The sequence below is a fragment of the Artibeus jamaicensis genome, unplaced genomic scaffold (genome assembly GCF_021234435.1).
Source record: "Artibeus jamaicensis isolate MK-2021 breed Jamaican fruit bat unplaced genomic scaffold, CSHL_Jam_final scaffold_2172, whole genome shotgun sequence".
NCBI lineage: Eukaryota > Metazoa > Chordata > Mammalia > Chiroptera > Phyllostomidae > Artibeus > Artibeus jamaicensis.
Window position 1 is genome coordinate 3,709,258 of NW_026522031.1, and position 21,793 is coordinate 3,731,050.

A 21,793-nucleotide genomic window follows, 5' to 3' on the forward strand; every position below is an offset into this window, starting at 1 on the left:
GTGCTTGCACCATGTAGAGACTGGGAGAGGGGCTCATTCCTTGTGCAGCATCCTCAGAGGAGAGAGCAAAATGGGCTTTCTCGGGAGGTAGTCACAGGAGAAGTTCAAAAACATAAAAAGGATTCCCTAGGCAGGCATGTCTAATGTTTTGGCAACTGTGGGCCACACTGGAACAAATAGACTTGTCTTGAGCAACACAATAAATACACAGTAACAAAAACTGAAGAGCAAAACAAGAGGTTTGAAGTAAATGTATGATTTTGTGTCAGGCCCCGTTCATAGCTCTCCTGGGCTGCATGCGGCCCAGGGCTGTGGATCAGACACCCCTGCAAACAGGTCTCTGAATCCTGTGTAGGTCTTGAATGAAGTGACTCCTTGGGTCTCTCTATGCTCAGTTATCTTTTATCAGTGACACTCTCATGAAGGTCTCTCCTTTTCAAGCCTCCTTCTCAGAGCAGCATTGACTTCTCTGTTCCTCAGACTGTAGATCAGGGGATTCAGCATAGGATTAAAAAGGCTGTGAAACAGGAGGAGGTATTTCTTCCGCTCCTGGGGGTCCCCATGTTGGGGTCCAACATACATGATAATGGCTGTGCCATAAAAGAGCCCCACCACGCAGAGGTGAGAGGAGCAGGTGGAGAAAGCTTTCTGGCGTCCCTCTGCTGATTGGATCTTCAGGACCGAACGCAGAATGTGACTGTAGGAGACCACAATTGCAGACACTGGTCCCACGAGCACCGACACTGCCCCAGCCAAAACCATAACCTCATTAAGGTGGGTATCTGCACAGGCGAGTTTCAGAACAGCTAGAATCTCACAGAAGAAGTGATTCACTTTCTGGGACCCACAGAAGGGCAATGGTAGGAGTAACATTAGATGTACTAGGGCCAGGAGGACTCCTACAGTCCAGGAAGTCACTGCCAGGGTGAGGCAGACTCTCCAGCTCATGATGGTAGAATACCGAAGGGGCAGGCAGATGGCCACATACCTGTCGTAGGACATCACCACCAGGAGAAGACATTCAGTGTGAGCAAAAGTCAAGAAGAGAAAGGTCTGTGTCATGCATCCAGCAAAGGAGATGGGCTGGGCTGGGCTCAGGAGGTTGACCAGCATCTGGGGCACTGTGTTGCAGGCATAGGCTATGTCCACAGTGGCCAGGTGGGAGAGGAAGAAGTACATGGGGGTGTGCAGTCGGGAGTCAAGTGAGACGAGCCCCAGGATGACCCCATTGCCCAGCAGGGTGAAGGCATAGAACATGCAGAAGACCCCAAACAGGAGTACCCGCATCCTTGGGCTGAGTGGGAATCCCACTAGGAGGAACTCTGTGACAGAAGTCTGGTTGCCCCCCATTTTCCTGGGAAAGAACAAAGGAAAGAGCTCAAGTCTGAGTGCCTGAGGGACATGTTTAACATGGTAGACCTGTGTGTGTCACCATTTCTTCCCTCAGAAAACATCCTCAGTGACACTTCTGTCCTGTTTGTCAGTTACTAAGTGAATCCTATGCACTGCAAATGATACAGAAGGAATTTTTTCACCTTAATAAATTAAATGCTCCCTGACTGGTGTAGCTCAGTGGATTGAGCACAGGCCTGCGAACCAAAAGATCGTAGTTCAATTCCCTGCCAGGGCACATGCCTGGGTTGCAGGCCAGTTCCCAGCAGGGGATGCACCAGAAGCAACCATACATTGATATTTCTCTCCTTCTCTCCTTCCCTTCCCTTCTAAAGATAAATAAATAAATAAAAATAAAAATAAATAAATTAAATGCCAGTGTTCTATTACACTGTTTGGGAAATCTTACCTTTATTTACAAGGTTCCACCACAGTTCCTAACACATTAACATGCTTATTCTGGACACTTTCAAAGTGGCCACTTTCCTCAGTCAGCACAACTGCTTCAGAGGCCTTCCTGAGAGGAGTTCTGACCCCCAATGCACACACAGCCACCATGGGGAGGGGGCTGTGGGCCTGCATCTGCACACACACACACATATGGGGGTGGGAGGGAGGACCGGGAGCCTGTGGGAGTTCCTCCTATCAGGGGATCTCACAGATTTGTGCCTTCATTAGATGACTTACTGGTCAGCCTTGTAATTTTTACTGGCAGCATCATCTTGAGTTAAGTTTAGAACATGGCAGACAGACTGCCACAACTTTAGCTGGATTTAAGAAAGAGAACTTTGTCTTTTCACTTTTGTACCCACATTCTACTCTCATCATGGTGTTTCATGGTGAGATATTACCCATCACACACTTATCCCTATATTCATACTCTATGCCTGTATGTGTAGATAAAGTACATAGTATACATATATAGTTACATACATAGTTATGTGCACACGCATATACTTGTACTATTATTATGTGCAAGTGTGTTGTTACTTTCTATATTATTTTCTACTCTATTTTACTAGTAAAATGCTGGTTGAATGATTTCTTGATGGGTCATGGTCTGGGATTTAATACTACTGATCAATAGCCAAGGCTAGAGCTAAAGCTATAACTATACACTCGTATCCCTAGAATCTTTAACATATTTTACAGCTTAACCCTAACAGAAAAATATTATTCATCATGAAACTTTACTTTCTGTGGTTTATCAATCTTTATAAAAGTATTTCTACTAGGGTGGGTATTTCGAGGTTGACTTGTAACTATTAAACCACTGCTTCTGTTTCCTTGTCTGTCTGACTCCATATCCTTCTTCAGTCCAGCACCTATCTGAATTTCACTAAAATAACAATCTCACAAAAACTCACAATTGTGATCCTATAGCAATTCTCCATTCAAATTTCTTCATAAGTTAATAGTTACAAGGTTTGATAAGCAAAAGTATGAAGGTTTCACCCTGCTTCAAAGGAAGAATCAGAATTCACAGCAGAAACACTGGGAGATGACATTGTCTTAGTCCCAGAGATAATATCATAACAGTTGGAATCACCTTAGTGAAGAAAGCTGGTTGTTTTAGTAGAACCAAGCTTTATGTCCGTGAGTGCTTTAACTCAGAGATTTGGATTCCTATGTTACAGAAGAAGTGGAGCAAGAAAAATGCTGAAGTCTCTTCTAAGTATAGGACTCATTGGCCTTAAGTGTATAGAAAACCGTTAGCCATTTTTGTTTCAGTTTGTTGCCTCATTTGGTGTGAATGAAGACAGCAGTGCTATTTTTAAAGAGTCCTATGATGAAGGACAGAATAAACTAAAGCAGAAGGACCAGTGACTGTCATCTCATCCTTCTCCTATCTGCTGCAAGTAGCTAAAACACAAAACAAAAATCCACACACATTTACCAAATATATTCAATGTTCATCCACACATCTTGGCTGAGGGCATACAAGACAACTCCTATCTGCTGGTGTATAGAACCTGCTTGGAGTGATAGGTCTGTTAAAAGGACTCAAATAATGATTATTCTCATATTCAAATAACTCACCAAATGGAAGTTCACTTTCAAAAATAAAACCTTCAGGATGCTCTTCAGTAACAAACTTCTATTATGGTCAATTTGGTCCATTATTTCATAGAAACATCACTTAATTTCATGGGACAATGGAAACACTTTCAAGCGAATCTCTCAAACACCTAATGTATCTTATCATTTAAACAAGAAATTTTACACTAAATGTATCAAAGTAAATGATCCACACTAGGTGCCTCTAAACCAGATGGTGACTTAAATGATCCTATTAGCTAAGTCTGTACATAGCAAACACCTGGCAATGAGAGAAAATAACAATTCTGTTCTGCACTAAAATTTTTCATCACAGCCTGCCTGAATTTGAATAGTGAACAAAGACTGGACAACATAAGAAACTTACCACAGACTTACAGCTAAAATGGTGAATGTGACTGGGGTTAAGCAAAAAACACAACAATAAAGAGAAATTATCTGTGAGTTAGTGTTGAAGTTGCCGTCTCATAAGGATCTCTTAGGACAAGAGGTGCCTGAACAAGAAGAGATGATTTATTCTCTGCTCCACTCCACCACCTCTTCTTCTGAGTGTTTGGTGTAGGGAGGGATAAAGACCCACCAGGGACACTGCCCTCAGCTCCCTTCCAGGAGAAAGGGGCTCTCCAGGGACTCTGGTGTTCTCCACAGGGACACCAGTGACAAGACATTGGCTATAATGGTTCCTTCTCTCACTGTGGGGTGCATGTTCATCCATTTAGAAGCCCTAAAATGATTTCTGAGACTCCTTCACACACTACAATGACCACACCTTGCATTCATTATGGCTCAAGAACTTAATTTCCCTGCCTACTAACCCTCCAAATAGAGCAGGTGGTACACAGGGCTTCTGGGGCCCATAGATTTTTCCCATCCTCTAGCCTAGGCTGAGTTTTTATCTCACACCTGACCTCAACATGTATCCTCTGTATTTTTTTCATCAATTCACCACAAGGAACACAATTCATAAAGTAAGACCAGAAACCAAAGACCAGGTAGCAGGACCTGTAGAAGGTGTCAGGAAGAGGAGAAGGCATCCCAAGGGGACTTGTTAAATCCTGTTTCATAGGATTTAACTGCAGTGCCAAAAGGGAAGAAAAACTCTTACCAGGAAACAATCTCCATCCTATCACCTCCAGAGACTGAGTCAAGGGGGAAAGAGACAGGTTTCCCCTTGGACTCTAACTACTACTGTTTCCTCTCCTTCCTGAAATGGAACTGACCTTCTTTTACAACTTTGGGGGAATCACCCAGCAAATGAGGTAATGTGGTGGTGCCTTGGTGATTTAAATTTCTCTTTTATTCTCTTATCTACCTCTGTCCTTACACTGGAATACAAAGGTGGTGGAAGATCATTTCCCAAAGTTATTTCAATGTGCATGCCAACCTATAAGGAAACAATAGAGGGACTATTTCAACTGCCAGAGCATCACCTGCAGTAGGTCTGAGATGTGCTTTCACTGTTAAACCTGTCCAGTGAGAGGTCCATTGGTGATGGGAGTCCAGACACCACCCTCACATATTGCAGAGATACGGTGCCCTCATACTGATATTGTCATTTTAAAATCTCTACTTCTTGGTCATATGACTTTTTATTCCCGACATTATTTCATATATACCTTTCCCCCTTTTTTTGTCATCAGTTGTATATATTTTACTGGTGTTTGTAAAAAGACCTAGGTTTATATTTTAATGATCTTCATAATTTTTGAATTTTTGGCAATAAAATTTGCTCTTACATAAATTATATATGTATTTTCATTCTTGATCATGGTATCTTCCTGAGTTAAATATTTAACTCTTTAAATTTGTCTTGTTTTTCCCTGGCTGGTTTAGCTCAATTGATCGAGTGCAGGCTGGGAACCAAAGTGTCACCTGTCCGATTCCCAAGTGGGCCACATGCCTGGGTTGTGGGCCAGGTCCCCAGTAGAGGGCATGTAAGAGGCAACCACACATTGATGTTTCTCTCCCTCTCTTTCTTCTTCCCTTCCCTTCTCTCTAAAGATAAATAAATAAAATCTTTTTAAAAATTGTCTCGTTTTGTTAATAAATATAATTTGGACTCTAAATTTGCTTTCTAATTTGCCATTTTCACTGCACATCTCAAGTCTGATACTCAGAATTTTCACCATTAATGCCATCAGTAAAATGCAAATTATGTAGAAGTGCACTTTTAGGTTTCCAAATATTTTTATTATCTTTATTGTTTATTTTAAATTTATAATCACTGTGTTGTAAAGGAATGAATCCTTGAGATATTGATTCTTTGAAAAATCTAAGGACTTTTATTGCTTTGTATATAGTCAATTTTGAAATTTTTATATTAATTTCCACATAACATTCTCTATTTCTCAGGCATAGAATTCTTTATATATTTATTAGGGCAAGCTTGTTCATCTTGTTATTCAGAGCTTGGATATCCTTTTTTTTTCTGTATTATCAATTTGTTTCTCAAAACATTTTGCTAACTTCCCCACTATAAAGGCAGATTTACAAATCTTTTTTTTATTTAATTATTTTTCAAGTACAGATTTCTGTCTATTACTCCCATCCCAGCCCACCCCGCCCTGTGTTCCCCACCTCCCTCCCATTTCCATCCCCCTTAGTTGTTGTCCCTGTGTCCTTTATACTTGTTCCTCTAAATCCCTCCCCTATTTCCCGTGAAATTCCCTCCCCTCTCTCCTCTGGTTGCTTTCCCCTGTTCTCTATTTCAGTGTCTTTGTTTTTATTTTGCTTGCTTGTTTGTTTTTTAGCTTCCTGTTAAAGGTGATATCATATGGTATTTGTCTTTCAACACCTGGCTTATTTCACTCAGCATAATGCTTTCTAGTTCCATCGATGCTGTTGCAAAGGGTAGGAGCTCCTTCTTTCTTTCTGCTGCATACAATTCCATTGTGTATATGTACCATAATTTTTTGATCCATTCATTTACTGATGGGCACCTAGGTTGTTTCCAGCTCTTGGCTATTGTAAACTGTGCTGCTATGAACATTGGGGTGCATAGGTTCTTTAGGATTGGTGCTTTAGGGTTCTTAGGATATAATCCTAGCAGTGGAATTGCTGGGTCAAAAGACAAGTCAATTTTTATTTTTCTGAGAAAATTCCATACTGTTTTCCATAATGGTTGTACCAATCTGCAATCCCACCAACAGTGAACAAGAGATCCCTTTTCCCCACAACATCTCCAACATTTGTTGTTTGTTGCTTTGTTTATGATAGCCATCCTGACTGGTGTAAAGTGGTATCTCATCGTGGTTTTAATTTACATCTCTCTGATGGCTAGTGATATTGAGCTTCTTTTCATGTGTCTCTAGATCCTCTGTATGTCCTCCTTGGAGCAGTGTGTGTTCAAGTCCTTTGCCCATTTTTTGATTGGGTTGCTTGTCTTCTTAAAGTGGAGTCGTGTGAGTTCTTTGTATATTTTGGAGATTAAACCTTTGTCTGAGGTATCATTTGCCACACAGAAGTTTTTATTTTGATCAGATCCCATTTGTTTATTCTTTTCTTTATATTAATTGCTCTAGGAGACATATCAGTGAAAATGTTGCTGCATGAAATATCTGAGATTTTCTTGCTGATGTTCTCCCCTAGAATTTTAATGGTGTCATGGCTTATATTTAAGTCTTTTATCCACCTTGAATTTATTTTGGTGTATGGTGTAAGTCAATGCTCAAGTTTCATTTTCTTGCATGTAACTGTTCAGTTCTCCCAACACCATTTGTTGAAGAGGTTATCTTTACTCCATTTTATGTTACTGCCCCATTTGTTAAATATTAATTGACTGTAGAGAGTTGGGTTTATTTCTGGGCTCTCTGTTCTGTTTCATTGGTCTATGTGCCTGTTTTTATGCCAATAACAGGCTGTTTTGATTACAGTAGCCTTGTAATAGTTTGATATCAGGTATTGTGATCCCTCCTACTTTGTTCTTCTTTCTCAAAATAGCAGCTGCTATTCAGGGTCATTTATGGTTCCATATAAATTTTTGAAGTGTTTGTTCTATGTCTGTGAAATATGGCATTGGTACTTTAATAGGTATTGCATTGAATCTGTATATTGCTTTGGGTAGTATGGACATTTTGATGATGTTCATTCTTCCAATCCATGAACATGGTTTATGTTTCCATTTGTTTGTGTCTTTTTTTATTTCTTTCTTCAGTGTTGTGTAGTTTTCTGCATACAGATCTTTTACCTTCTTGGTTAGGTTTATTCCCAGATATTTTATTTTTGTTTTTGCTATATCAAATGGGATTTTTTCCTTGATTTCTGCTTCTGCTGATTTATTGTTAGTATACAAGAATACCTTTGATTTCTGAATATTGACTTTGTAACCAGCTGTTTTGCAAAATTCATTTATTAATCCAAGCAGTTTTTTGGTAGAGTCTATAAGATTTTCCATGTACACTATCATGTCATATGCAAACAGTGACAGTTTTGCTTCCTCCTTTCTGATTTGGATGCCTCTTATTTTCTTTTCTTGTCCAATCACTGTGGCTAAAACATCCAATACTATATTGAATAGAAGTGGTGAAAGTGGACAACTTTGTCTTGTTCCTGATCTTAGTGGAAAAAATTTTAGTTTTTGGCCATTGAGTATGATGTTGGCTGTAGGTCTCTCATATATGGCCTTTATTATATTGAGGAATGCTCCCTCTATTCTCACTTTGCTGAGTGCCTTTAGTATAAATGGGTGTTGTACCTTATCAAAAGCTTTTTCACATCTATTGATATGATCATGTGGTTTTTGTCTTTGCTTTTGTTTATGTGATGTATTACATTTACTGATTTGCAAATATTGAACCACCCTTGCATCCCTGGGATGAATCCTACTTGGTCATGGTGTATGATCTTTTTGATATATTATTGGATGCGATTTGCCAATATTTTGTTGAGGATTTTAGCGTCTATGTTCATCAGCGATATTGGCCTGAAATTTTCTTTCTCTGTTGTGTCTCTATCTGGTTTTGGGATTATGGTGATGCTGGCTTGATCAGAAGAGTTTGCGAGTCTTCCATCATTTGGGATTTTTTGGAATAGTCTGTGAAGAATAGGGGTTAGATCTTCCTTAAATGCTTTGTAGAATTCTCCTCTGAAACCATCTGGTCCAGGAGTTTCTTGTGTGACAGGAGTTTTTTTATTACTCCTTTAATTTAATCTGCTGTTATTGGTCTATTCAGGTTTTCTACTTCTTCTTCATTCAGTTTTGGAAGATTATATTTTTCTAGAAGTTTGTCCCTTTCACTTGGGTTTTCAAATTTCTTGGCATACAGTTCTTCATAGTAATTTCTTACAATCTCTTCTATTTCTGTGGTATCAGTTGTAATCTCTCCTTTTTCATTTCTGATTGTGTTTATTTGTGTCCTCTCTCTTCTTTTCTTGATGAGCCTTCTTAAAGGCTTGTCTATTTTGTTTATCTTCTCAAAGAACCAACTCCTGGATTCATTGATCCTTAGAATTGTGCTTTTGGTCTTTATGTCATTTAGTTCTACTCTGATCTTGGTTCTTTCCTTCCTTCTACTTGCTCTGGGCTGTCTTTGTTGTTGTTCCTTGACTTCTTGTAGGCCTAGGGTTAGGTTGTTTGTTTGAAATGTTTCTATCTTCTTTAGGTAAGCCTGTATTGCTATAAACTTCCCTCTCAGGACTGCCTTGGCTGTGTCCTGTAAGTTTGGGGTTGTTGTGAGATCATTTTCATTTGTTTCCAGAAACGTTTTTGATTTATTTCCTAATTTCATTCTTGACCCATTTGTTGTTTAATAGCATACCATTCAGTCTCCATGTTTTGGGTGTTTTGGGTTTTTTCCTTTGTGGTTGGTTTCCAATTTCAGTCCCTTGTGGTCAGAGAAAATGCTTGGTATAATTTCAATTTTCTTGAATTTGTTGAGGCTCGTTTTGTGTCTTATCATGGAGCCTATCTTTGAAAATGTTCCATGTGCATTTGAAAAGAATGTGTACTTAGCTTCTTTGGGACGAAGGGCTCTCTATATATCAGTTAAGTCCATTTCATCTAGGGCATTGTTCAATGCCACAATATCTTTGTTGATATTTTGTTTGGAAGAACTGTCCATTTTTGATAGTGGGGTGTTAAAATCCCCTACTATAATTGTGTTGCCGTCAATATCTTTCTTGAAGTCCTCTAAGATTTTCTTGATATATTTGGGTGCTCCTATGTTGGGTGCATATAAATTTACAATGTTAATGTCTTCTTGGTGGATTCTTCCCTTGAGTATTATGAAGTGGACTTCTGGGTCTCTCTTTATGGCACTTTTTTAAAGCCTATTTTGTCTTATATGAGAATTGCTACCCCAGCTTTTTTTCTCTTGTCCTTTTGCTTGGAAAATTTGTTTTCAGCCTTTCACTTTTAGTCTGTGATGGTCTTTTGTCCTGAGGTGGGTTTCTTGTAGGCAGCATATGTGTGGGTCATGCTTTCTTATCCATTGAGCTATTCTGTGTGTTTTGATTGGAGCATTTAATCCATTTACGTTTAAGGTTATTATTGATAGGTACTTATTCATTGTCATTTTTGTACCTGTGTTCCTCTCTGTCTCCCTCTTTTCCTTCCTTTCCTTAAAGCAGTCCTTTTAGTATTTCTTGTAGGGCTGGTTTGGTGGAGGCATATTCTTTTAGACTTCTGTTGTCTTGGAAGCTCTTTATTTGGTCTTCTATCTTAATTAAGAGCCTTGCTGGGTAAAGTAGCCTTGGTTGTAGGTCTCTGGTTCTCATTACTTGGAATATTTCTTGCCATTCTCGTCTTGCTTGGAGTGTTTCCATTGAGCAGTCAGTAGTTAACCTTATTGGGGCTCCCTTGTATGTTACTTTCTGTTTCTCCCTTACTGCCTTTAAGATTCTCTTTTTGTCTTGGAATTTTGCCATTTTGATGATGATGTGTCTTGAAGTGGGCCTCTTTCAGTTCCTCTTGATTGGGACTCTCTGTGACTCCTGATTTGTGTGACTTTTTCTCTCATCACATTAGGGAAATTTTCTTTCATTACTCTTTTAAGTACGTTTTCTATTTCTTGTTCTTCTTCTCCTTCTGGTATTCCTATTATTCGGATATTATTACGTTTCATATTGTCTTGCATTTCTTTTATTCCCTCTTCATTCTTTCTGATCCTCTTTTCATTTTCTTGCTCTTTCTGTGAGATGCTTTCTACTTTGTCCTCCAACTCACTGATCCAATCTTCTTCCTCATTGATTCTACTTTTCATACCTTCTACTGTATTCTTCAATTCAGAAATTGTATTGTTCATTTCCTCTTGTCCCGTGCTGATAGTTTCTATTTCCTTTTTCGTGTTGATATACTTTGCAGTGAGTTCATTGTAGCTCTCCTGTAGTTTCTGGTAGCTCATTGTGAGTTCTTTGAACTTCCTGATAACCAGTGCTTTGAATTCAGTATCTGATAGTTGACTTGCCTCTCTTTCATCTAACATTCTTTCTGAGGCTTCCTCCTTTTCTTTCATTTGGGGATTGTTTCTTTGTCTTCCGATTGTTTGTGAGACTCTTCTTGTTAGCCTCAAGTTCTAAAATTGATCTATTTTGACTCCCTGAGTTTATGGTGTGAACTTATGTGGTAGAATACCTGTGAAATTCAGTGGTGCAGCCTCCTGCAGGTATCTTGATGTTCTCTGCTTCCACCTAATCCTTTTTTCATGTGTGTGTGATCAGTTGGGGGGGAGGTAAAATGGTTTATGACAGCAGAAGAGTATTTTATGATATTTACAGTCACAGCCGGTAGAGAAGAGATAGAAGATCTTTAGGCTATATATAGTGTTAACCATAATATTCAACCCAACTTGCCATTTTTACAAAAAGATGGATAAAGAAAAGCCTCTTGTTGTGGAGGGAAGGCTTGTGAGTTGGAATTAGAAAGCAGTGAGGTTGCAGACAGTCATATTTTGAGGTAAGGTGAGAGTAAAGAATAGTAAATAGCTATAGCTTGTGAGCAAATAGAGTTAATTACTCCAGTAATAGAATTCATGAACTTGTAAAGTGGGCTAAGATCTGGGAGATTTGTCATGAAGTATTTACAGTTGTATAGAACAGCTATTATTTACAATAATATTAGAGCAACATCATATGACTGACTTTATATGATCTGTCTGAATAGGAGGAGTAGAGCTTCGGGTAGTGTGCTAAAGGAAAACAAGAGGCGTGAGGTATAGAAAATTAGCAATATGCTGTGGAGGACAGAACAGAGGAAACATGTCAAATAATACGATATAACCAGTCAAGACTAAGAAGCCTATACAGAGAGAAGAGGAATACAAAGATACTATTAAAATATAAAGAAGTGAGAATAATGAAAAAAATACAAGTATGCAGCAACTTGTGTCTTCTCTGCTACAGCAAAGTGAACTTTGTCTCTCTGTCTCTACTGTTGAGATGCTCCCTCTATGGGTCCCACTCTGGGCTTTTCGCAGTTCCCAGTTGTTTGTGTCTCTCATGGGTAAAAGAAAACATAAAGCAATAATAAAATTAAAAATATATAAGAATACTAAAAAAAAAAACTTTCCGTGTTGGTTTTAAACTGTCCAAACTTTTTTTCTGGTTGCAGCAGGACCTCTCTGTGGGCTGGGGTGCAGGCTCGCACACCATCCAGGCTACCGGACTGGAGTGCAGGTGCTAGTGCACCCGCCAGGCTGCCGGGGCCCTTGGTCTCTGGCACAGTACTTCTCAGATCTATGGCGGGACTCAAATCCTTCTGCCCCTTCTCTGGGCCGCTGCCAGGCTGGGTGGGAAGCAAGCCAAGACGTGGGAGCAGAGCACCTTAGTCCACTTTCCAAAACAAAACAAAACAAAAAACCTATTCAGACAGCCTGCCTCTCAGCACAGCCCAATCCCCAGCCAGACCGGTGACAATGCGCCTCTCAGTTCTCCCAGGCTGATGACCACAGAGTCCACAGTTGAACATGGCCCTTTGTTCTTGTTATCCTGTGTAAACTCAAGCAGACAGGCCTCGGCCTGACATTGCTTAGACAGGGAGGGAGGAAGGGCACATTGGTCGCCTATTAAGGCCGCTGGGTGCCCGGGCTCCTGTGGATGACACCTCCAGCGCTGGTCACAGACGGATGCCTCTGAACCCCCACCAGCTGAGGTGGCTGAAGCACGGGGGCCACCTGGCCAAGGGCGCCGGCCCACCTCCGCTCCCGTCTCCACTCAACTCCCCGAGAACCCACTGACCTGCTGCTGAACGGCCCCTCAGAGTCCGTCACAATCACTGCTCTCCCAATTTCATAAATGCTGTGAATCTGTTAGTTGATTTCGCTGTTCCTCAGTAAATCTGCCAGGATTTTTACCCATGTGTAGGGGAGCTGGAATCCACTCTGTCCTACTCCATTGCCATCTTCCTTCCCTCCTCCTTTACAAATCTTTTCAATGGACTTCTCTGGGGTTTTTTTTCCCCTAATTCTATATTGTGACTATGTTATTATAGCTATACATGTTAATGACTGTTACATTGTCTTTGTAGGCTGTTACCTTTATTATTATCCCATATCTCTCATTATACCAATTCATTTTGCCTTAAATAAATGTAAACACGGATATCTGCCTCTTATTCTATTGTTGCATCAACTACTTAAATATTTGCAGAGGATATGTTCTTCATTGACATTACCCCAGTCTGTCTTGGTGATTATGTTTGCATACTGTATATAGCTGTATTTTATGGGTTTAAAAAATCAATGTGAAAATAAGAGAATCTAATCTCTTTGTACTTAATGTAAATATTGAGACATTTAGACCTCTAAGCACTTGGGTTTTCTGGGTACCATCTTTTCCTTGGCTTTTATGCTTCTTTCCTCTGACAGCTTTATAAAAAGAGGCTGCTGCTCATTGTCTGGCCTAGCTCCCCCTTAATTTTGCCTCTGATGTTTTGCCCTCCATTGGAGATCAAACTTCTAAATTTCTTGAGTATTTTCACCCAGGGTACAAGTAATACAGATGCATACACCACAATAACAGGATCACCCTGAAAAGCACCAGGTAACTTTAGAAATATTTTACACTGCTTTTCTGTTCTTCCACTTTCATTCCTGCTCAGATGTTTTTGTTTCCATTTCCAGGCATTTGTGTAAGAGTCTTAATTTCAGAGTGTTTTTTCTCACTTCTCTTTGAATCAGATGGGAACCCAACAGGGAACAGAAACCATGCTGGTGTTGTACGATAGTAGAGAGACTTTCATACAACACAATGGTTACAAGGATACTGGGGAACTACAACAGTAAACACAGAGCTCTAGGATGAATAAGCAGAAGTGTGTGAAGCCATCCATAGGGTTCAAGGGAACAGAAAAGAGGCTGGGTAATTAGAATACAAAAGGGCAGGAGAGTACGGGTTCAGACTTGACCCTATGAGGAGAAGGGGTGCCCCAGCAGCACTATGGCCCCAGCAGGGAAAGACAAGGCTGGCTCTGGGAAGCTGAGTAACTAAGGCTGGGCAGGGGGCCTTCACTGCTACTACTGAGAGCTGTTGGGCAAGGCTGACAAGTGCAATGAGCAGACAGGAAGGAGCAAGGTCCTTTTCCCTGGTCCAGGCTCCCAGTCTGCTTTAGAGCTTCCTACCTACACAACGTAAGCAATTGGAAGCCACTAAAAGCAGTAATCTTCCCTGGCTGGTGTGGCTCAGCAGGTTGAGGAATAGCCCCATAAACAGAAAGTCCCAGAGTTCCGTTCCTGTTCAGGGCCCATATCATATTTAGGTTGTGGGTTTCGTCCCAGTCGGCACACATACAAGAGGCAACCAATGGATGTTTCTTATTTATGTTTCTCTGCTTCTGTCCCTCCCCTCTCCTCTCTCTAAAAAGTCAATAAGCATGTCCTTTCATGAGGATTAAAAATAAAAATCGATAGTCCCAATGTCCCAATTTCGTTAAGAGAAATTGCAAAATGGACACCAGATGCTGGGCTCTCAAGTTCATCAATAAAGAACAACCTCTACATCACTCATACTCAGAGTTCATTAAGGGACAGACACAAGAATTACTTAAAAACACTAATAGGAAGGTGAGGATTAGATGTGATGCACAAAGATGTTTGCTGAATCCTTACCTTGAAGTGAACATGCTAGCTACTCACAGGCAGCACTGTGAGCCACAGGCCCTCCCTCTGAGGTGCAGTGTACCTCGCACTGACAGTGCAGACACAGAAGAGAACATGTGCTGCTCACTAATGGTGGAAGACCAGAGGGAAGGAGGGCTCTACAGTGACAGTGACTCAGCAAAAGTTGGACGTTGGTACTTTCTGATACATGCATCCATAAAGCAGAATGATAATGGGACATTCCTCCTGGACTGGTTAGGATGGCTGGATGAGATGTTGTGTGTTGAGTGCTATCCATGTGCAGTGCACAGCACTGGGTGAGGGAGCGACAAATATGGTAGCTGTTCTCATAAGACCCATCTAAACTTCATATTCAGTGAGCTCTGCTGCCCACAGGAGGTAAGCAAGAGTTGGCTGGCTTTTCAAAATGATCTTTTATGCTATAGTATGTACAATAAAGACAGAGATGAAATTAGAGAGATTTTCTTACATTTTACAAACTTGAGTATGTGAATTTATTTCTAATTTTTAAATTTTCTTGTATATTTAATTTAAGTATAGTTGGTGTACAGGCTAGTACAGGTTAGACCATTTCAGGTGTAAACATAGTGATCTGACATCTCCAATCCTTCCTACAGAATAAAGCACAATTTTTTAAAGTTATAATCAATCATCATCCTACCACCCTAAAACCATTACTATGGTATTTTATGTCATAGATTTCTCTATTTGGTGTGTATATGTACCATAATTGCAATTATACAGGATTTGCAATTATTGGTTCACATTTTTGTTTTAAATTTTATAATAACTCTTTCCTATATATCTGCAAAATCTCTCTTAGTATCATTTTAATGACTATAAACAGCTCATTGAGTTAATGTGGAATAATTGAGAATTTATCCTTTTGTTAAAATTTTGTATACGATTTGCACTATTAAAGATAATTTTAGTGAGAAAAAAAGAGCCACATTCAGTAATCATCACTCCCCAAGTGAAGGGCACACACTAACTCTTCTGACCAAGTCTCCTGTTCACTCTCAGTGTCAGATAGAAAAAATCTCTAGAAGTAAGTGGCCACCCTCACCTTGAAGCAGGTTACAAGGTACACTTTATGGTAACATCCTCAGAAGCCACCTAGATGTGTGGGACGCATCCCCAACCACTGGATTTGAGAAGTAGAAGGAATAAGAAAAAGTCAACCTGCCAGCAAGGCAGGAGAGCCAGCCACAGTCTACTAGTCATTTACAGCATCTCGTAAAATGCCCTGTGTCAGAATAACCATTCTCATGGGGGAAATGACACAGCCCTGGAGTAACCAGGGTGAATGTGCTGGTGAAAGACACTGGAGAACATGTAAACAGTCTGTACATCTACATAATTCATAGCTCAACAACTCAAAAGTTCCTGGAGACCATACACAGCCCAAATTGTTTCTCTGGGACCCAATGCCCAGCAGTTTGCCCCCAAGGTTGTAAACAGTGAGCTCGGTTCCCACACTGTCTGCAGGTTTCTCCTCCTGCCCTTTCTCCTACACACCCTGTATTAATTTTGTTCCTTCACTCAGCCTGCTCCTTCACTCCCCAGTAGGAGTCTGTAATTTTCATGTGAAATATCTCTGCATCATGCAACTAGAGCTCCCTGAGATGGACTTTAAGTGGCAAGTACAATCTGGGAGAACGGACAAGCAGCCCTGTGGGTTTGCAGGACCACATCCTTCCAATGCAGCTTTTTCTCCCTTCCCAAATCCTATGACATGCAGTTACTGAGTTTACACAGTTAGGGTACAGATGGAGAAAGACGGTATTCAACCTTTGGGACCCAGAATAGAAATTAATATAATGTTTTAAGTTCACAAATATTTAATTCAGTGAGCAATAAAAATATAGCCGATTTAAATCAATGAGTGTAAACTATGGAAAGCTTCCTTCAGAGGAGGAAGGAAGGTCTGATCTCCCATCACGAACCACTGCAGAAGAGAGCAATGAGCTTCTCTAGATTCAGGTGGTAGCTGAGCACTTAGGCTGGGGATTCAAATGTCACTGCAATTAGCACTGACTGTCCTCCCACAGTGCTCTCCAAAGGGCACTCCTGATGTCTGCATTTCTCAAGCTGCAGACCAGCGGGTTCACCTTGCGGTTGAAAAGGGTCAGAACAGGAAAAGGATCTTATGCTGCTCCTCAGTATAGTGTGATGTTTGGGGGCCATGGACACAATGATGGCACTGCCAAAACAGAGCCTAACCATGCCCAGGTGGGAGGAGCAAGTGGTGAAGGCCTTCTTGTGACCTTCCCCTGACTGGATCCTCAGGATGGCAAGGGGGATGCACGTGGAGGACACCAGCACCAAGCACAGGGTCCCCACGAAGAAAGAAGTTCAGGAGAAGCTGACCAGTTAATCCACAGATGCTAGTCAATGGGACATCTTTAGTCTAGATGGATGGCCCCAGTGACCAGTAATCCAGAGCCCTGGTCAGGAGGACCTCAGATTAGCCCCTCTGGCCCTGACTCCAGGTTCACCACTCAACCATTAGGTGATATATTATCTTTCAGGGTAGATATTTTTACAGCAAAGACCAGCACAATTCCTTGCTCATTTTGCAGTTGCATTTCCAATTTTAAGTAAATGAACACTTAGGTATTCTGGCTTATGCATCATTCCATGGTACTTTGGAGAATAAGATGCAGTCCCTGAAGAAATTTTTCAAAATGGATCTAAACAGTGAAAAACAGACTCACAACCAAGTTGACCTCATTGAAGCAAGACTCAATAACAGAAACAAATCCCTTCCCAACAGCAAGAGATGAGGAACTTTTTTTTAAATAACTATCATTGATAAACTCTCAAATCACCTGGACAAAAAACAAATCTAAAGCATGAATCAGAAACTCCTCATACAAGACATGAAGCACCCAAGCAGGTTGAAGGTGATGAGCTATGAGAAGATTTTACCATGAAAACCTGCTTCGGGAGAAAGGGCAGGATCAATAAGAAGGGGCACATTCAACATAAAATCCTATAAGGAGAAAATTAAACTGTTACTGATCATCTCAGCCTTCCTCCACCTCACTCTGCCAGCACCTAACATCTTGGTTTCTTGTCTGTACTCTCTCCATCCCCACCACAAAAAACATAGCCTCTGAGCCTCAGGAATCATACATATTCAGTGAGCACATGCTAGCCACCTGACCCTGTCCTTAATGCTATGCTCAGTGAGACACACAGGTAAGACACAGAGTTAGTTTATTTGGCTTCACATTCTGTTGTAATAAATAAGTTCTCACACTCACCAGGAATTGTGACTATATTGATAATAAGTAATACATAATTTACACAATAACAAACATGTTAATTGTCCTGAAATGAAAACTCACTCCATGATATACCCCACTATAATTTTCTTTGGCTAGGGAAATTACTCCATATATTCCATCTAATTAATAAAAATGATTTTCTTCTTTTTCTAATTTGTATTTTCCAAGTAAATCTTTTCACATGAATAATTATTCAATTATCCAATAAATTGGATCATTTTATTATCCAATAAAATTTAACCAAATCTTAAATACATTTAAATAATCAGTGTAGAAAATGTACACCTAGTTTTCCCCTGAATCTATTCATATGAATTGTGAATGATGAGCATGTATGTTTAGCATTAATGGGAAGTATTTTTTCCAATACTTAAATGAAAAGAGGCAGTAACAGAGGGACAGTCAACAAAGAACAGGGTGCTACAACCCATGGAATGGATGGTAAAATAAAAGAAGGCAACCTAGTTAGTGCCCACATTTGGACTCAGCGACCTCAGAAGGGGAAGCACCTGCAGGTTAGGCAGGGTTCTGCTTTCTAGGAGGTCCTGTGGGAGCTGCAGATCCTCTCCTTTGTTTTTGGTTGACTATGGGGCAGGATCCTCAGAAAAGGGGTTTTGGTCTCCATTGGGCTTGACCTAGTTGGCAACCCTAGGGCCTCACTGGAGGGCAGGCACTGACATGCAGTGCATGCACCCCCCACACCCCACCCCCCAGTGGAAAGGAGACAGAGTAACTCTCTTCTCCTGCTTCTTTTCTTGCCCCCACAGGATGCACAGTTAGACCCACAGACAGCCACAGAGCACTGCACTGAGATGACGCCACTCACTACAGAATCCAGATACTCAGTGATGTCTAAATGTCATGCATCACAGCACTGCCCTGGTCCCCAAATCTGGTCCCTAAACCTGGTCCAGGTGAACCCATAAGGAAGCAGAACCAGTGTGACAAGGAGTAAGTTCCTGACATTAACCTTGGTATTTAAGCTGGGTCCAATGAGTTGCAGCAGAACTGGCAGGAAAGGACCCAGGAAAACAGCAGAGTCCAAGTGAAAACTCAAATTGTTGTGCTGTAGGCAGCTGGTTATGGAGGCATCAGGTGGTGGCCTAGGGACTCCAAAGTATGGTCAAGATGTCCCCATGGGGCTTATTAGAACCTGGCTGAGGAAGGGTTTTCCAGGGCACAAAGCATTGGAGGTACCCTCTAATCTCTATCCCGAAGTGGAGAGATTCGGAGTCCAGCCCTTCCAGGGAGGGGAGGAAATACCCTCTACAAGGTGGTTTCCCCTCAAAGCTTCATGCCTCTTCTGGGACCGGGAAAGAATTTGCTACCTAAGACTCTGTCATATTTATTTGTACTCTGCTGTACTCTCATACTGAACATAATGCAGTCAAAATGTAATTTTGGAAATCTCATATCAATAAAGCATGCAGTTCACAACTAATTCATTCCTTACTGTGTGATTCCTGACTTTCTGGAATCACGACCTGAACTTGGGAAAACTGAGCAGTTAATCAAGTTTTGGGAACATGTCCACCTGTGCTCTAACTCTACATTTCCATGCCAATGAGAAGAAACACATTCAGAAACACCAAAAATGGCTTCTGATCATATGAGAAGCCTGATACATACTGGGAAATCCATAAATATTGGCACCTGTCTTCTTCCCTGTTTGTTTGATGTTACAGGTGATCTTCAGAAAATCTGAAACTGAAACACAGGTGACAAAACTAGTAGCCAACTGATCCTGTGAAAACAGTAGTTTAGGATACAGTTTTTCAAGTTTGTCATCATCTGACCATCAGTTATAAAAATAAAAAAATTAGAACAAAGACATTAAAAAATTAAATATAAATGCTTATGGTACCAAACAAACTTTAACCCATGGAAATGCATCATCTCAAAATGACATCTTTTCTATGGCATAATCAAGGTGACATTCCTTTACTTGTGAACAACTTCTAAAAGTAGACAGAGTAAAACATACAGATGTACAGAACAAATACACACAAAGGACATGGACACACACAACACAGCCAGCTCTTAACTGCAATAAACATGTTCTCAGGTATGTATGTTATCCTTCATCACTGGGCACTTCCTATCATCACAGCTCTCATTTCAACCTGCATTTATAGCTCCTGCGGTTCTAGCAAGGTCCTCTAGAATGTGATTATACTTTCTATTTGAAAGCAGAATGAGAAAAAATCAACACACTGATCATTTAAACAACTCCCAAACTAAAATGACCTAAAAATCAGTTTTTAAGTTGTTGGTTTTTCACTGATATGGTAAATATCCAACTCAAAAATGGATACTCAGAAAGTAATGACAGTCCTACAATTGACAGAAAATTGTTGTAAATTGTTATTAATCATAGTTACAGAGTAATTGTATGTTAAAAGGTAAAAAAGTCCCATGTTTTATGTGGAATCTTGAAAAATGAGAAGAGAAGCCAAAGTTGTTAGAGCTCATTGAGCACATCTGGCTGGGTTCTGATTACGAGAACTGGGATTCAGGGGGGCTTATTTTTCTCTGCGGTTTTGAAAAACTACCTTTCCATATTGTTCAATTCTATTTTTCCTGATTCTGGGTTCCTTGACCAATGTTTTTACTTATTTATTTATTTTTTAAATTTTTGTGGGTTTTTTTATCCCCTTTATCCCCTCCTCCTTGCACCCCACCACCCTACGGAATCCCGCGCCCCCCAGCCCTTAGTTCATGTCCATGGGCTGTACATATAAGTTATTTGCCTTCTCCATTTTCTGTACTGTTCTTAGCCTCCCCCTGTCTATTTTGTGCCTACCTTTTATGCTTCTTCCATTTTTTGTACTGTTCTTAGCCTCCCCCTGTCTATTTTGTGCCTACCTTTTATGCTTCTTATTCCCTGTACCTTTTCCTCCCATTCTCCCCTCCCCACTGATAACCCTCCAAATAATTTCCGTTTCTGTTCTAGTTACTTGCTTAGTTTTTTTTTTTCGTTTTTAGATTCAGTTGTTGATAGTTGTGAGTTTGTTGTCATTTTACTGTTCAAGTCATGTTTTTATTTTTTATACATTTCTCAGATTTTTGACGAGAGACCTGGGGCATTGTGGACAATGGGAGTAAAGACTCCTTTTCCTGGGAAGAAGTGTCCCTGCTTCTGAAGGCGGAGATTGACCCCTTGGGTGGCCAAGCAGCTGAGAAGCGAAGAAAAGACCTACCTGCCCTGAAGCAAAGTCAGAGCACACAGCACCAGGTCCGGTCTGATCAGGTCGGGTCTGGCAGGGTAGGGTCTGGTCGCAGTGTCCACTCCTCCCGCCCCTTTGCACCTACCCTGTGTCGCCGGAGGCCATAGAGAAGGCGCCTCTGCTGTAGGGAGGTCTCTGCAGGCTGCGGGGTGGGGGGCACTGGGGGCTCCAGCACGGGCTCTGAGAGCGTTCTGGCCTCAGAGACCTAAGCCCTTGACATTACAGTCCCCATGACTCGGGCCATCAAGCGCTAAACACCTGCCCCAGCTGCGGATGTCCATTGAGGTGAGGCCCCGCCCCTTGCCCTCTGACCTCTCTCTTCCAGCCAGACTCCAGCATGAGCACCTTTCATCTGGGCCTGTCCAGGGAGAGGCAGAAGCTTCTGTCTCAAGTTACCTTCTAGTGGGCTGGAGCTGGGGAGGAGTGGGCAGAGAGGAGTGGTTCTCCCTGTGCCCTGCTCTCTTTTCACTTGTTGGCCCATCCCCCAGGCCCTCTCCACAGGCAACTTGCGCTGTCAGCTTCTTCTCTCAGGCCACTGCTACCATTTCCTGCCCAGTTGCCATCACCCAGTGGTTTTCCCTTTCAGCTGTAATGAAGATTCCGCTGGGCTGGGACCACCCCTCCACTCCTGCACCTGCCCTGGGCCCTGATCGCAGGATGTTCCATCAGGATGCGGCACTTTTACCATCTGGCCATTACATCCAGCCCAGGAGGCAGTGTCCTCCACCGAAGGCCATGGGGACTCCTCTGGGGATCCTCCCAGCAGTGACCC

At 41.3% G+C, this 21,793-nt stretch overlaps 1 protein-coding gene across 1 annotated transcript; it reads right to left on the reverse strand.

The window, feature by feature from the left end:
* Positions 1 to 417: 417 nt before the first annotated feature.
* LOC119052945 (olfactory receptor 13) lies at positions 418 to 3,843 on the reverse strand. The gene is made up of 2 exons (XM_037150351.2): positions 3,818 to 3,843; positions 418 to 1,354 (listed from the first exon to the last, which is right to left on the reverse strand). Exon 2 carries the CDS (start codon positions 1,348 to 1,350, stop codon positions 418 to 420), a length of 933 nt encoding a protein of 310 aa, XP_037006246.2. The 5' UTR covers positions 1,351 to 1,354; positions 3,818 to 3,843.
* Positions 3,844 to 21,793: the final 17,950 nt, after the last annotated feature.

What these genes read in the sequence shown, in the direction of transcription:
- LOC119052945 (XM_037150351.2), bottom strand. Translation starts at nt 1,350, where the DNA reads ATGGGGGGCAACCAGACTTCTGTCACAGAGTTCCTCCTAGTGGGATTC.